This window comes from Hypanus sabinus, chromosome 27, assembly GCF_030144855.1.
Source record: "Hypanus sabinus isolate sHypSab1 chromosome 27, sHypSab1.hap1, whole genome shotgun sequence".
Taxonomy (NCBI): Eukaryota; Metazoa; Chordata; class Chondrichthyes; order Myliobatiformes; family Dasyatidae; genus Hypanus; species Hypanus sabinus.
The window spans coordinates 3,164,746-3,179,012 of NC_082732.1; the positions used below are offsets into that span (position 1 = coordinate 3,164,746).

General features: G+C 41.4%; 1 protein-coding gene across 3 annotated transcripts in view; it reads left to right on the plus strand.

Annotated features, from left to right (window-relative positions):
* The window catches only part of hspg2 (heparan sulfate proteoglycan 2), a 521,654-nt gene that overhangs the window by 391,230 nt on the left and 116,157 nt on the right, over positions 1-14,267 (plus strand). For all 3 annotated transcript variants that reach the window (XM_059951673.1, XM_059951675.1, XM_059951674.1), the window contains 9 exons: positions 2,382-2,533; positions 2,629-2,752; positions 4,188-4,339; positions 4,435-4,558; positions 6,232-6,383; positions 6,479-6,602; positions 10,729-10,880; positions 10,976-11,099; positions 12,813-12,961. In XM_059951673.1, the coding sequence (XP_059807656.1) occupies positions 2,382-2,533; positions 2,629-2,752; positions 4,188-4,339; positions 4,435-4,558; positions 6,232-6,383; positions 6,479-6,602; positions 10,729-10,880; positions 10,976-11,099; positions 12,813-12,961 (1,253 nt within the window). The remainder of the gene's footprint in view (positions 1-2,381; positions 2,534-2,628; positions 2,753-4,187; positions 4,340-4,434; positions 4,559-6,231; positions 6,384-6,478; positions 6,603-10,728; positions 10,881-10,975; positions 11,100-12,812; positions 12,962-14,267) is intronic.

Sequence of the window (14,267 nt, forward strand, 5' to 3'; positions counted from 1 at the left end):
TAAGAACAATCCTAAAACTGCTTTGGGGGAAGTTCAGAAACAATTTTTCTGTACAAAGGGAAATAGAAATTTAAAACTTATTGTCTCGGGATATCGTGGAGGATATTTCAAGTAGTAGATGGACGTACCTAATTGGAGTGATCTGGAACTACAGCAACTAAATGCAACTAACTAATGAGAGTAGGAACAGGACTAATATTAATCCTATTCCCAGAATGGGATTAATTGTGAAAGAGGGATGATTCACAAACCAGTTAGGTTTACAAGGAAGCGCATGTTGTGCTGTATGTCCCTTCAGATTACTGTTCTGTCCCAAAAGCAATTATATCTATGAAGATAATGAGCATTTCTTTGGATAAGTGAACTTTTACCAAAGAATGCTGCCAACTTTGGGACATAGTTCTCATTCGGTATGACTCCAAAATTAGCTATTAAAGATCGTGGAGGCAGCATCAAGTTATCTAGTTGGATCGGGATCTGGGTGGCAATAATAGACAGACCATACAGGTCAATAATAAAACTTCACTTCAGAGACAGTAAAGATTTTCCATCTATGAAGGGATTGGCCTTGTCTCTAATGGGTCTCTGCCCAATAATTTAAATAACATTACACAATGCACACAGCACCCAACCTAGCAAATGAAGGTCTGTGCCTTCATATGATTCGGCTCTCTTGCTAAGAAATGATGGCCTGCCTGGTCCTTGAGGACCTCTCCAAACAAATTGTGGCGGTTGCTTTTCCCAATGGCTTTTGTTCATCCTGCTGCCTCAGTAAGGCGTAATATCACTGGCATACGTTGTGAAATGTGTTAACTTTACAGTAGCAGTACAATGCAATACATGATAATATAACAAAACTGAATTACAGTCATTATATGTGTGAATACATTTAATATAGTTAAATTACATAAGTAGTGCAAAACCAGAAATAAAGAAAGTATTGAGGTAGTGTTCATGGGTTCAATGCCCATTCAGAAATTGGATAGCAGAGCGGAAGAAGCTGTTCCTGAACCATTGAGCATGTGCCTTCAGGCTTCTGTATGTCATTCCTGATGGCAACAATGAGAAGAGGGCATTTTATCCTCTCAATGCCAATGAAACGTTCAGCTTTAATACAGCTGCAATCCCACCAGATTTGCTCTTCCTCCAGACAGTCAGAGGGGATAGTGCTGGAGCCCCTGCTAGTATTTAATTATTGTATCATTAAAGACCAAATTCAGAATCAGAATCAGGTTTTTTATCACCAGCATGTGACGTGAAATTTGTTAACAGCAGCAGCAGTTTACTGCAGTACATAATCTAGCAGAGAGAAAAAAAAGCATAATAATAAACACATAAATCTATTTGCAAAGTAAACAAGTAAAAATGCACAAAAACAGAACTACTGTATATTAAAAAAGTAAGGTGGTGTCCAAAGCTTCAAAGTCCATTCAGGAATCAGATGGCAGAGGGGAAGAAGCTGTTACTGAATCGCTCATTCCCCCCCTCCCCCCACCCACCCACCCTGCTCATTTGCTATGCCAGCCCATCCTTTAACTCTTTGCCATGTGCCCTTCCTGGTTCCTCACCCACTGACCCAGTCTCTGCCCTCAATCTGGCAGCCATTGTCCCCCCACACTACCCTTCACCTACCCCACCATACCTCCTGTTGGCACTACCTCACCACACCTCTGTTCTCCAACACCTGTCCAGTTTAAGAGTTTGACTTGAATTCACCCCATGGGTCTCTAGCACCAGTGGATAACATATTGGGATATAATCTTGAACTGAGTTTCTTCACTCGCACTTGCTAATCTTTGAAATTCTGCATCACACCAGCCAGTGCACATTAAATGACTGAGATCAACAGATGTGTGAACACAGGAATCCTTGAGAAAGGGTAGTAAAGAGGATTAAGGGTTTTTGATCAGTCAGAATATTATTGTCGGGCGGAGCATCTTTGTTAGTTTGTAAGGTCAACCCTGTATCACATTTTGTTCTTTCCCATCGATGCTGGAATGACTAATTGTAGTCTGACAATGATTATAGATCTGGAATTGTCCCAGTGGATTGGAGTGGAACTGAAAGCACATGTGTCAGGGAATCACTCCCTTATATGGCATTGAAATATAAACATAGGTTATGTATTCAACTCCATAGCCAGGTTTATGTTCCTTGGCCTGGCTCAGTGTCAAGAGTAGTATGAAGAGAGCCAACTAGAAATACATATTCCTTAATAAATATCTCTGGACAAAACATTATCCCGGAGAGACAGTTTAACTATTTGAAAAGATAGTACAGTTGTTCTGGATATTACCAGAAACTTATTGCTTTTCAAGAACTAGAAGTATGTCTGTTGCCTAGTTTCAATCACCTCCAATCTCATCTCCACCCTCCCATAGCACAAAGTCAGCCCCCGACTGTGATGGTTTACCCCTCTCCCACCTCTGTAACTGAGGGAGAAATGGTGGAGTTGCATTGCCAGGTAACAGGACGCCCACAGCCAAGGATCACATGGTACAGGACGGGCAGCTCTCTAACCAGCAATCACCAGGTAAGGAACAAACTCTGCTCTGTATTCCTGAGAACTCGACCCAGTCTAACCCAGTGTGAATGACAGAGGCTCTGATTTTCCTCTTATTGCTTCAGGTGCAGGGTCCTGTGCTGCGCATCCTTCACATGACTCCCGCGGACATTGGGGTTTACATCTGCCGCGCTGAAAACGTCCTTGGAATGCAGGAGGTCAGATTCTCCGTCTCCATCACTTCAACGTGTATGTTACCCATCATTCTCCAAATTCTTTGGTTTGTACAAACTGTTCCCCTCAGCGTTAAAACTAAGTTGAGACTGCATTTGGGGTCAGAGGTGGGCCCCATTTTAACTGAAACACATTTTGGAGGTCTTTCAAGTGACAGTTTAATTATCAGAGTATTATGGAAGGAAGCAGCCCATCCCAGGATGTTGCTGACTTGGGATTCTAGGAAGCCTTTGACGTGATTCTATATGAGCTTTTAAAGGATGTTTACAGATCCCAGAGCCAGTCAGAGTGATGCCCTTGTATTGACGGACTAAACATGATGAAATATAGTTCTTTTGAAAGCTCAAGTCGTGAAACTGGCAAAAATAAATCAGAGATCTAGGAGAAGTACAAGTGCAGAAATGTGCCAAACTGGGGTCTGTTCGGCTTCTGCTGGGAAAACAAAAAATTATATTGCTCCAGTATTCGTGTATGTGTATGGACAGGGTGGACTTGGGCTGAAGGTCTTGTTTCCATGACTATTTTTTCGATACAGTGTTACTGCTGCACTCATTATTCTGAAAACTTTCAGACCTTAATAGCAAAGGGAAACATGAACGACAATGCACTTTGATTCATGCATTTAGATATGCCTCAGTTCCATTTAAAGTAATCAAGCTCGTGCTGAAGCATTTATCAAGAGGTCAAACCTTCACAATGGCTATGAAGTATGTATTGTTCATAAGTCTGATATCCCAAAGCCCAGGGATTTCTCCACGGCTCCTGTGGGTATAAATTCAATTAATTCAGCAAAACTGGAGCTTAAAAAACAAGAATTGACAACGGTGACTGAGAAGCAGCAGATTGTTGTAGGTATCAATAGTAGAAATAAAAATGCAATTCCAATGTGATTGATGTGGTTAACTTTTGATTGTCTCTCTGATTTAAGGACAATTAAAGATGGACAGTAAACACTGGCATTGTCAGTGATGTCCCATCTCATGCATGAAGGTTGATGAGAACCATGAAAAGGATACAGAATGTAAATTCTGCACATTAGCAGAGTGGATTTGTACAAGGGTGTTTCCTCTAGTCAAAGATTCTAGAACAGGGAGAATAGTTTCAGAATAAGGAGTCACACTAGTCCAGACTGAAGTGAGATGGAATTTCCTCATGCAATGTAAGTGAATTGGAATTCTCCATTTCCGGGGGCAGTGGAGGCAGATTCATGGAATGTATTGGTGGGCATTCATTGATATGTGAACTTACAGGAGAATTGATGGTTATGAAGAGGACACAAGCAAATGGAACTGAGGCCAAGGTTGAGCACGGTCTTACTGAAATGGAGAGCAGGCTTGAACTGCCATTTCACCTTCTCCTCATCCTGTTCCTTGTACTCTAATGTAACAAAAAGAATCCACGTTGTCCACTTTGATCCACCTGTCTCAATCTCATCTCCACCTTCCCACAGCACAAAGTCAGCCCCCGACTGTGATGGTTTACCCCTCTCCCACCTCTGTAACTGAGGGGAAGATGGTGGAGTTACATTGCCAGGTCACAGGACAACCACAGCCCAGGATCACATGGTACAGGACGGGCAGCTCTCTAACCAGCAATCACCAGGTAGGGAACGACCTCTGCTCTGTATTTCTGAGCACTGGATTGAGTCATGGTGCATGTAAGTGATGGAAGCTGTGATTTTTCTCTTGCCGCTTCAGGTGCAGGGTCCCGTGCTGCGCATCCTTCACGTGACTCCTGCTGACACCGGGGATTACATCTGCCGTGCCGAAAATGTTCTTGGAATGCAGGAAATCAAATTTTCTGTCTCCATCACTTCAACGCGTATGTTATCTGTCATTCTCCAAAATCTTTGGCTTGTAGGAAATGTTTCCTTCACCCTTATAACCACATTGTGACTGTATGTTTTACTAGTCTGCAGAGTTTAGACGAGACAATTAGCTGCAAATAAAGGTCGTTGCTGCTGAACATGAAGTTTGTGCAGCTATCTCAGTATTGCTTTGCATAAACAGGATAGAGAGATTGTTTTCATAGTGGATGTTTATGAAAACTATGCTTGAAAGCTTAAAATGTAGACACCATGCAGATATATTCAAGCCTCTGTGGAGTTCATAAAACTGGCAAAAATGAATTGGAAGTGACCCCATTAAGAGTTTGGGCACAATCATGTGTAGCAATGGTGCAGAAGGGACAGCGCAGTAGCGTAGCAGTTAACGTGTCAACATTAGTCAGTTCCACTGCTGTCTGTAATGAGATTGATCATTCTCCCCATGACTGCTTGACCTTCCACTGGGTTCTCTGGTTTCCTCCCATGTTCCAAAGATGTACGGGTTGGTCAGTTAATTGTCACGTGGTATAACTGGGCAGCTCAGATTCATTAGGCCAGAAGGTCTGTATCCCTGAATAATGAAAACAACGTGGGATCTGTGAGCTGCTAGGAGAATGTGTGGAAATAGGATTAGGCTATGTGCATGGTCGGGTCGGTCTTCTTCTGAAGGTACTATTTCTCTGTGAGTCTGTCTCTTAAATGCAGTGTTATTTCTGTAGTGATTACTGAGATGAGTGTCAGACCTTAATGGCAGAGGGAGATAAAAATGGCAATGCACTTTGCATCATCTCCACACATTTAGCAATGCATCAGTGGCACTTAAAAAAACCAAGCTCATGCTGCAACATTTAGCAAGAGGTTGAAACCCCAGCACTTGAATTGTGGCCATGAGACATGATTGTTAATGTATCATGGCTTGTGCCTGGTATCTCTAAGTCCAGAGCTTTGATCCAGAGACATGTTTGGCTTCTACCATGGCACTTGTGGGGCATAAATTCAATTAGTTCAGCAAAACTGGAGCATAAAAAACTAGAATTGACAACAGTGATAGTAAAGCAACAGATTATTGTAAATATCAATAACAGAAAAAAAATGCAATTCCAATGTGATTGATGTGGTTAACTTTTGATTGTCTCTCTGATTTAAGGACAATTAAAGATGGACAGTAAACACTGGCATTGTCAGTGATGTCCCATCTCATGCATGAAGGTTGATGAGAACCATGAAAAGGATACAGAATGTAAATTCTGCACATTAGCAGTGTGGATTTGTACAAGGGTGTTTCCTCTAGTCAAAGATTCTAGAACAGGGAGAATAGTTTCAGAATAAGGAGTCACACTAGTCCAGACTGAAGTGAGATGGAATTTCCTCATGCAATGTAAGTGAATTGGAATTCTCCATTTCCGGGGGCAGTGGAGGCAGATTCATGGAATGTGTTGGTGGGCATTCATTGATATGTGAACTTACAGAAGAATTGATGGTTATGAAGAGGACACAAGCAAATGGAACTGAGGCCAAGGTTGAGCACGGTCTTACTGAAATGGAGAGCAGGCTTGAACTGCCATTTCACCTTCTCCTCATCCTGTTCCTTGTACTCTAATGTAACAAAAAGAATCCACGTTGTCCACTTTGATCCACCTGTCTCAATCTCATCTCCACCTTCCCACAGCACAAAGTCAGCCCCCGACCGTGATGGTTTACCCCTCTCCCACCTCTGTAACCGAGGGAGAAATGGTGGAGTTGCATTGCCAGGTCACAGGACACCCACAGCCCAGGATCACATGGTACCGGACGGGCAGCTCTCTAACCAGCAATCACCAGGTAGGGAACAAACTCTGCTCTGTATTCCTGAGAACTCGACCCAGTCTAACCCAGTGTGAATGACAGAGGCTCTGATTTTCCTCTTATTGCTTCAGGTGCAAGGTCCCATGCTGCGCATCCTTCACATGACTCCTGCTGACACTGGGGATTACATCTGCCGTGCTGAAAATGTTCTTGGAATGCAGGAAATCAAATTTTCTGTCTCCATCACTTCAACATGTACGTTACCATCATTCTCCAAAACCTTCGGTTGCACAAACTGTACCCCTGAACATTATAACCAAGGTTTGCACAAACAAGGTTCCCTGTCTTCCCAGAAACAATTTAAATATTAAAGACTATTATAAAGGAAGGAGCCCATCTCAGGGATTACGTAAGGAGTGAAAGCATTTCAAATCTGCAGCCAAGACATTGGCTCCATTAGTGTTCTTTTTTGTTTCATTTACAAATGTTCTGGTCGAGCAATTTTGCTGGGTTAGATCATACTGCTCATCATTTACAAGTGAAATCATTATCAGGAAATTGGCTGCAGCAAATAATACATCAGCATGCCTAATCTTGGAGGAGGGAATTGAAAAGGTGAGAACTGTCCAAAGGATGTTGCTAACTTGGGATTCCAAGAAATCTCTGATGTGATTCTATTTGGGCTTTTAAAGGAAGCTTACAGATCACAGAGCTAATGGCAAATTACCCAATCAGACCAATACCCAGGAATTGGATCTATTGCTACCTCTTTGTCATTAGTATATCACATATTAAGGTGGTTTTATCCGTACTGGTGATCATATCCAGGTGAAATTGTGCACAACAGGAATTTTGCTTATCAAATAATCTGTCTCTGGACACTTACGCTTTCTTAGCACATTGGGCAGCATATGTGAAGAGAGTGGAATAGTTAATATTTCCAATCATGAGCCTGCATCAGAAATAAGAGTGTTGATGTTTGCCAGCCAGTGTAAAAGAGTGGGGAAGGGGCTTGTTGCTGATGGGTGGGTCCAGTTGAGAAGGGATACAATGAGCAATTGGAATCGAGTGGAGGGGGAGGAATGCCAATGCGGGAACATGTGGGTGAAGGATAGTGAGAGTTAAGGAGTGAGAGTAAAAAGGGGGCAGATGGTGCCAGGCATGTTGTTTTAAGTAATGGTATATTATGGACTGAGTAGGAGGAAAGGGTTAGATGGAGTCTGAATCTGTGATATTATGGGAAGTATCCACACAGGGGATTGCTTATGCTCACCACGCACTCCTACATTTGACAGATACTGTGTAGCTGGTACTGCCATAGGGGGTGTCTGATTAGGTCTGACATTTTCCCCAATAGTCTGTACAATAACAAAATAAGTGATGAATGTAGTTCTTGGCAGGAGCAACATAAAATCATTTTGAATGTGGCCTGTGCACAACCCCTAATAAGGCTATATCTAATAAATTGTTGCCAATTTCACTATTATTTGTGTGGGTTCCAATTGAAATATATGTAATTGCATGCGGCGTTTCAAAAGAGAGTGGGGGGAATAATCTTGGAATGCCTATGTTAGCTTCCCTGGTTAATCCTAAATCACAGTTTTCCAAGTTGTAATCATCATGAAATTAATGTCTTGGTGTGTCCTTCCACAACGTCTATGGATAGACAATTGGAAAAATAATATTGTTGACCACTCATCAACCTTTGGATCCACAGAAAATTCTGGGGCTCATACTGCTGTTTATATGTCTGAGTGAATACAGTACAAAAGGAACACCAGCATTCATGACTGCATCAAATAATACTGATAACGATACTAACAAAATACCATAGACTGTAAGCATATCAAACTATATCAAATAGCTGGCATATTTAAACAAATATTATCAATGCAAAAACATATAAAAGAAATGTGAAAAAAAAATCTTCCTAATTATGGTATCAAGCATTTAGGAGGTACAGAAGCCTGAAGGCACACACTCAGCGATTCAGGAACAGCTTCTTCCCCTCTGCCATCCGACTCGTAAATGGACATTGAACCCTTGAACACTACCTCACTATTTTAATATAGAATATTCCTGTTTTTGCATGTTTTTAAATCTATTCTATATACATGTATTGCAATTTATTTATTTATTATTTTTTCCTTCTGTATTACATATTGCATTGAACTGCTACTGCTAAGTTAACAAATTTCATGACAAATACCGATGATAATAAACCTGATTCTGATATAACAACAATTAATAATACTTACAGGCAACATTATGGCATGAAATCAGGCAAAGTCACCAAAAAGAGATTCAAAATGGTATTTAGCACACAAACACTTAAGTTGGTTAAGTTGCATCAATAAACACTTGGGAAAATACATCGAATTACTGTTAGAACAAAGAGCAGAACAATAACTGCATGTGAAATAATATGAATCAAGGATGTACATTAACATTCAGACCCCAGTTCCAAGCCTTACTCGAAAACATCATTAGCTAAATCCGCATGATCTTTAATAACTTGGATCACTCGTCCCATTGTCTAATAGTAGCTGCATTATGGTTAATAATTCTGTCCAGCTGTGCAGTAAAGTGAAAGGTAGGAGGAAGAGCGGTAGGTACACATCTAAATAAGCCCTGTTATTGATCTGTAAATCACTGCATTGGATGGTGACATTTTCCTTATGTTACCACATTTACTGCTAGCTAAGACAGTGTTTGTTCTTCAACAGCCAGATTTAAAATGCACTTATCATCCCTCTATGAGCTGAGAATTAACTTTGCAGCTTTTTGACCTGTTTTAAATACTTGTGTGATCGGTACTGCCTTTCTTCTCAGCGGCCAATTTTTGCACAACATTCATAACAGTCCGTAAATCCTGACACTGACTTTTCCATTCCTCTATTTTTGTACTTAACACTTTCCATTCCTCTTCTTTTCTCATTTTCTCTCATTACACATTCACACTGAGCCTGAAACTGAGTCATGTATCAAATTCACCTGACCCTGCTCCCTCAACATTTCATTTTCTTTCCCCCTCTTTTCAGCTCTTTTCTCTCTCTCTCTCTCTAACTCTTCCCTACATAAACACAATTCCTCTGCCAATATGTTTCCCTCTCTTCACTTCATTTAGATTTTCCCACGTATATCCCACTATAACAGCTTTTTTTAAATCTCTTGTAATTTATTTGATTTCTTTTCACTAACTGTTTTCCACAATGCATTCCCCCCAGGGCACCTGACCCTCCAATCTCAATCCGTTCCTCATAATCGGGCCATTTTCCAATCCTCCAAACCCCCAAACCCCCGGGTTCTTCTGGTACTTTCTTTGTCCCATTTTAATATCCTGACCTAGTGGTGGTTCAACTCAAAACTAGGGTTCCACACCTCTGTTGTTTTTTTTTTTAGCCCATCCAGGGACACCAAAATATGTTGACCATTCACCAATGGAACTAAGTTAGGAAACTCACAAGGCAAATCTGAATTGAAGCAAACACTTTTTATTGTCTCTGTACAAGCAACAATGTAACCTTGTTGATCCAACCATGAGATCTACTCTCTTCTTCATATCAATACTCACTCAGAATATTTTTCCAATTTAAAACACCAAACTAGGGATCTCCTGTTGGCCAGATGATTGATCCTTCTTCTCCTAGCCCCTGGCATGGGAGTTTTTTCTTTTGATGATGAATCTTCAAATTTATCTCTACTTGAAGCCTCTGCTTTAAATTAATTCCTTACTAGTTCAAATGTTGCATTTCACTTTATTGGCTATGGGTCATCTGACTGATTTACAACACCTTTTTGGCTCTGGTCCAAGCCAGCATCCATTTATTGTCGCCTTCTACAAGTCACAACTGGTAATTTATGGCTCTTTATGGATCTTTGTTTTAAATCAATAATCAGCTCGAATAACTCAGGGCAGACACAGACTCCACCAATCACAAACCTGCATGTTATAGCTAACCAAAGAACATCTCACAAATAACTTCTTATTTGGAAATGATCTCTAGTCCAGCAAATTACCTAGAGCATCATTTAGTTTGCTTTAAACATTGATCAAGCCAAGCAACTTCAGTTCACAAAATGGAGGATGCAGAGCAGCTTCACAAAATGGCAGCCTATATTTCTTTGACCTCATAACAAGAACTAAGACAATAGGTTTGTCTGCTTCTACTGTCCTTGACCCATTTGTGTTTGTCAGTTTCTTCCATATTTTAACTCCTCCATGGCCAACAGTATTGTGGCCTAGATTGAATCAGCCATGATATTGATTTGCAAGCAAGTTTGAGGGGTTGATTTGCAGACTCTTCCTGTGTAACTAACAAAAGCTATATCATACACTTTTGAATCTGCTTGACTCATTCTCATCTCCACCCTCCCACAGCAGAAAGTCGGCCCCCGACTGTGATGGTTTACCCCTCTCCCACCTCTGTAACCGAGGGAGAAATGGTGGAGTTGCATTGTCAGGTCACAGGACACCCACAGCCCAGGATCACATGGTACCGGACAGGCAGCTCTCTAACCAGCAATCACCAGGTAGGGAACAAACTCTGCTCTGTATTCCTGAGAACTTGACCCAGTCTAACCTAGTGTGAATGACAGAGGCTCTGATTTTCCTCTTACTGCTGCAGGTGCAAGGTCCCGTGCTGCGCATCCTTCACGTGACTCCCGCGGACGTTGGGGATTACATCTGCCGCGCTGAAAATGTCCTTGGAATGCAGGAGGTCAGATTCTCCGTCTCCATCACTTTGACAAGTATGTTACCTGTTATTCTCCAAAATTTTTGATTTGCACCAACTGTTATTGACCTTATAACCAAGTTCTGACTGCATCTGTGCTCAGCTTTAAATGTTGTGAACCAAGTTTCGGAGGTCTTTGAAGAGACAATTTAATAGAGTGCTATAGAAGGAAGGAGCCCACCTCATAGATCAATTAAAGCAATATTTAAGGAGAAAAATATTTCAAATCTGTGCCCATTATTTGACCTATGTTCACTAGAACTACCAGGGTCCTGAGTCCATGTGGAGTGCTTCATTCACCACTACACTGTATGGATTCACTTACAAAGACTCTTTACAGCCCTTATTCTCAGTATTATTTTTATTTGCATATTGGCTGTTTGTCAATATTTGTTCATATACACTTTTTCCATAAAACTATTATATTCCCTTTTTTTCTGAATGGCTGCAATATGATAGGAGAGGAGGAGGTTTGAGCCTCCTACCTGGTGACATGAGCATTGATTTCTTCTTCTGGTCATTTTTTTTCTTTTCCTTTCCCCCTTTCTTCTTTTTCTATTCCCCAGTCTGGTCTCTTACCACTTCTCACTCGCCTATCACCTCCCCCTGGTGCCCCTCTTTCTTCCCTTTTTCCCAGTGTCCACTCTCCTCTCCTCTCCTATCATTTCCTCCTTCTCTAGCCCTTGACTTTTTCCACTCACCTATCACCTTCTAAGTTGTTCCCCTTCCCTTCCCCCACCTTTTCATTCTGGCATATTTCCCCCTTCCTTCCAGTCCTGTTGAGGGGTCTTGGCCCAAAATGTCAACTGTTTATTCACTTTCATAGATACAGCCAACCTGCTGAGTTCCTCCAGCATTGTGTGTGTGTGTTCTGGATTTCTAGCAGCTGCAAAAACTCTTGTGTTTATGACATTGTTAGTAAATTTACTTCGTAATTTGAATGCTGTGTGAGTAGAATTAGTGGGAGAAGAGGACTGCTGTTGAGGCTGCATAGATTCCATGGACTAAACTACTTCCTACATTGAAAAGAAATGTGGAATATTTTGGACGTGACAGTTGATAAGTGAGGAAATGAGTTAGAATTTCATGCTTTCTTGTTTCCTACAGTTTTGCTCTTTGAGGAGGGTATCATATCCATCCCCAAACCTTAGAAATATTCAGAACTGTGGAATTGAAATAAAAAGTCCAAAAATAAAAAAGTTAATTGAATATTTTAGAAAAAATTGCCTGTAATAATGTAAGTTATCAGAAACGTTAATGCCAACATAAATAAGTGCTGGGGGATTCTCAGCAAGTTCGGTTTCTTCCTGGATGAGAACACTAACAGATTCGCAGACTGCACCTACAGCAAGTCTGAGATCCCTGTTTCGATGCACATCCTCTACAATTCCTAACTGAATCTGCAAGAGTAAAGTATGACCTTTCAACTCACAGTAGGTTCAACCCTTGCTTTTTTAGGATTTGAGGTCTTTCATGTGAGCATGTTAACTCTTCCCTCACATGGCTTGTTTGCAGGTGCAAAGCTCAGAGCAGCGACTGAAGGTGAAAAGTACACAGATGGATGCTGTTGTATTTAGGTAGTAGATGTTCGAGCCAGGAGGGATAAAAATTGTCCATGATGAAGCCAAGAAGTGTATCTGCACTTCAATTGGATCCAGCTTCACTGCTGTCTTTTTTTTTGGTATATTTTTCCATTAAATTCCTCTTCTGCTCTCCACCCACACCACAGCACATGGAACAGCTCCCAAAGTGAGGGTTTACTCCTCTCCTGACAAAATAACAGTTGGAGAAATGCTGGAGTTACACTGCCAGGCCACTGGACAACCGGAACCCAGGGTCACATGGTACAGGACGGGTGGTCTAACAACCAATCACCAGGTAAATCAAGGTTGTGAGTGACAGTGAGCTTCCTCTTCAGATGTTACTTAATCCAAATCCAAATGTGTGGGATTTATAGTTCATTATTTCATGGTAGAATGAAGGAACTTGTTGAAGAAAGATCCAAGTGGGATTGTGTTCGATCTTCAAGTGATGAGATGGTTGTTATTCTGTGGCAGATAATGTATTGAAGTGTTGGAGAAGGGAGGGATGCTGATATGTGTTACAGACTTGCACTTAGACAGTGAGAGGGGGTAAGGTCAAAAGAGATATGCAGGGCAAGTTTTTTTTGCACAGAGTGGTGGGTGTCTTGAATGTGCTGCCAGGGGTGGTGACAGAGGCAAATAAGATACAGGCATTTGTGTCTCCTGGCACATGAATGCACAGGAAATGGAGGGATATCAGCACTATGTAGGCAGAAGGGATTAGTTAAACTATTTAATTAGTAAGCACAACGAGATGGGCCAAAGAGCATGTTGCTGCACTGTGCTTGTTCTATGTACTTCATGGAATTAATGCAGGAAGAAGGCAACCACCAGGTTGTAACTGGAGGCAACAACTACAATGGCAGTGAGTGTGTGTTGGGGGAGGGGATGAGAGAACCTGTCATGGAGATCAAGTGACAGGGTCAAGGCAGAACCACATTATTTCCTACAAGGGTGCTTGTAGCAACCTGTGGTGGAGCTTTTATGCGGGCAATAATAGTAACCTTCAACTTGGGGTCTGTTCTTTGCTGTGAGCACACAACAGCGCTGAGCCCTTGGCTGACAGCCTTAACAACACAGAGGGAAACCCTTCTTAGGAGTTTAAAAGAATCTTTTTCATGATCATCTTGCAACACCGAAGATGCCAAGGGGCGTTGATAGAGTAGATGTTGAGTTTGTTCCACAAGTGGAAAGGTCTTGAACAGGGAAAATAGTTACACGGTAAGGGACAAACTTTTAAAATGAAGGTGCATAGGAAATTCTTCTCATTCTCTAATTTTCCTGGAATTCTCTACTCCAGAGTGGGGTGGAGGCCAGATGCCAGAGAACTGGATAAATACTTGGAAGATGAGCACTTGAGGAACTGGCACAGGGTAGATAATCAGGATGGATAGCAGGGATGGTCTGAGAGGCTAAATGACCTCCTCTGCTCCTATAAGGTCCTTTTGAATTTTCTGATTCAAGTTACTACTGCCAAATAAGACAAGCCAAGTAATTATTTTGCTTCCTTTTAAACTTTAGCCACCTATTGACCTTTGGATTATCTCTGGATGCATTTGTTTGCTTCTGGAGTGGTACCTAATTATTAATATTTGAGTGCT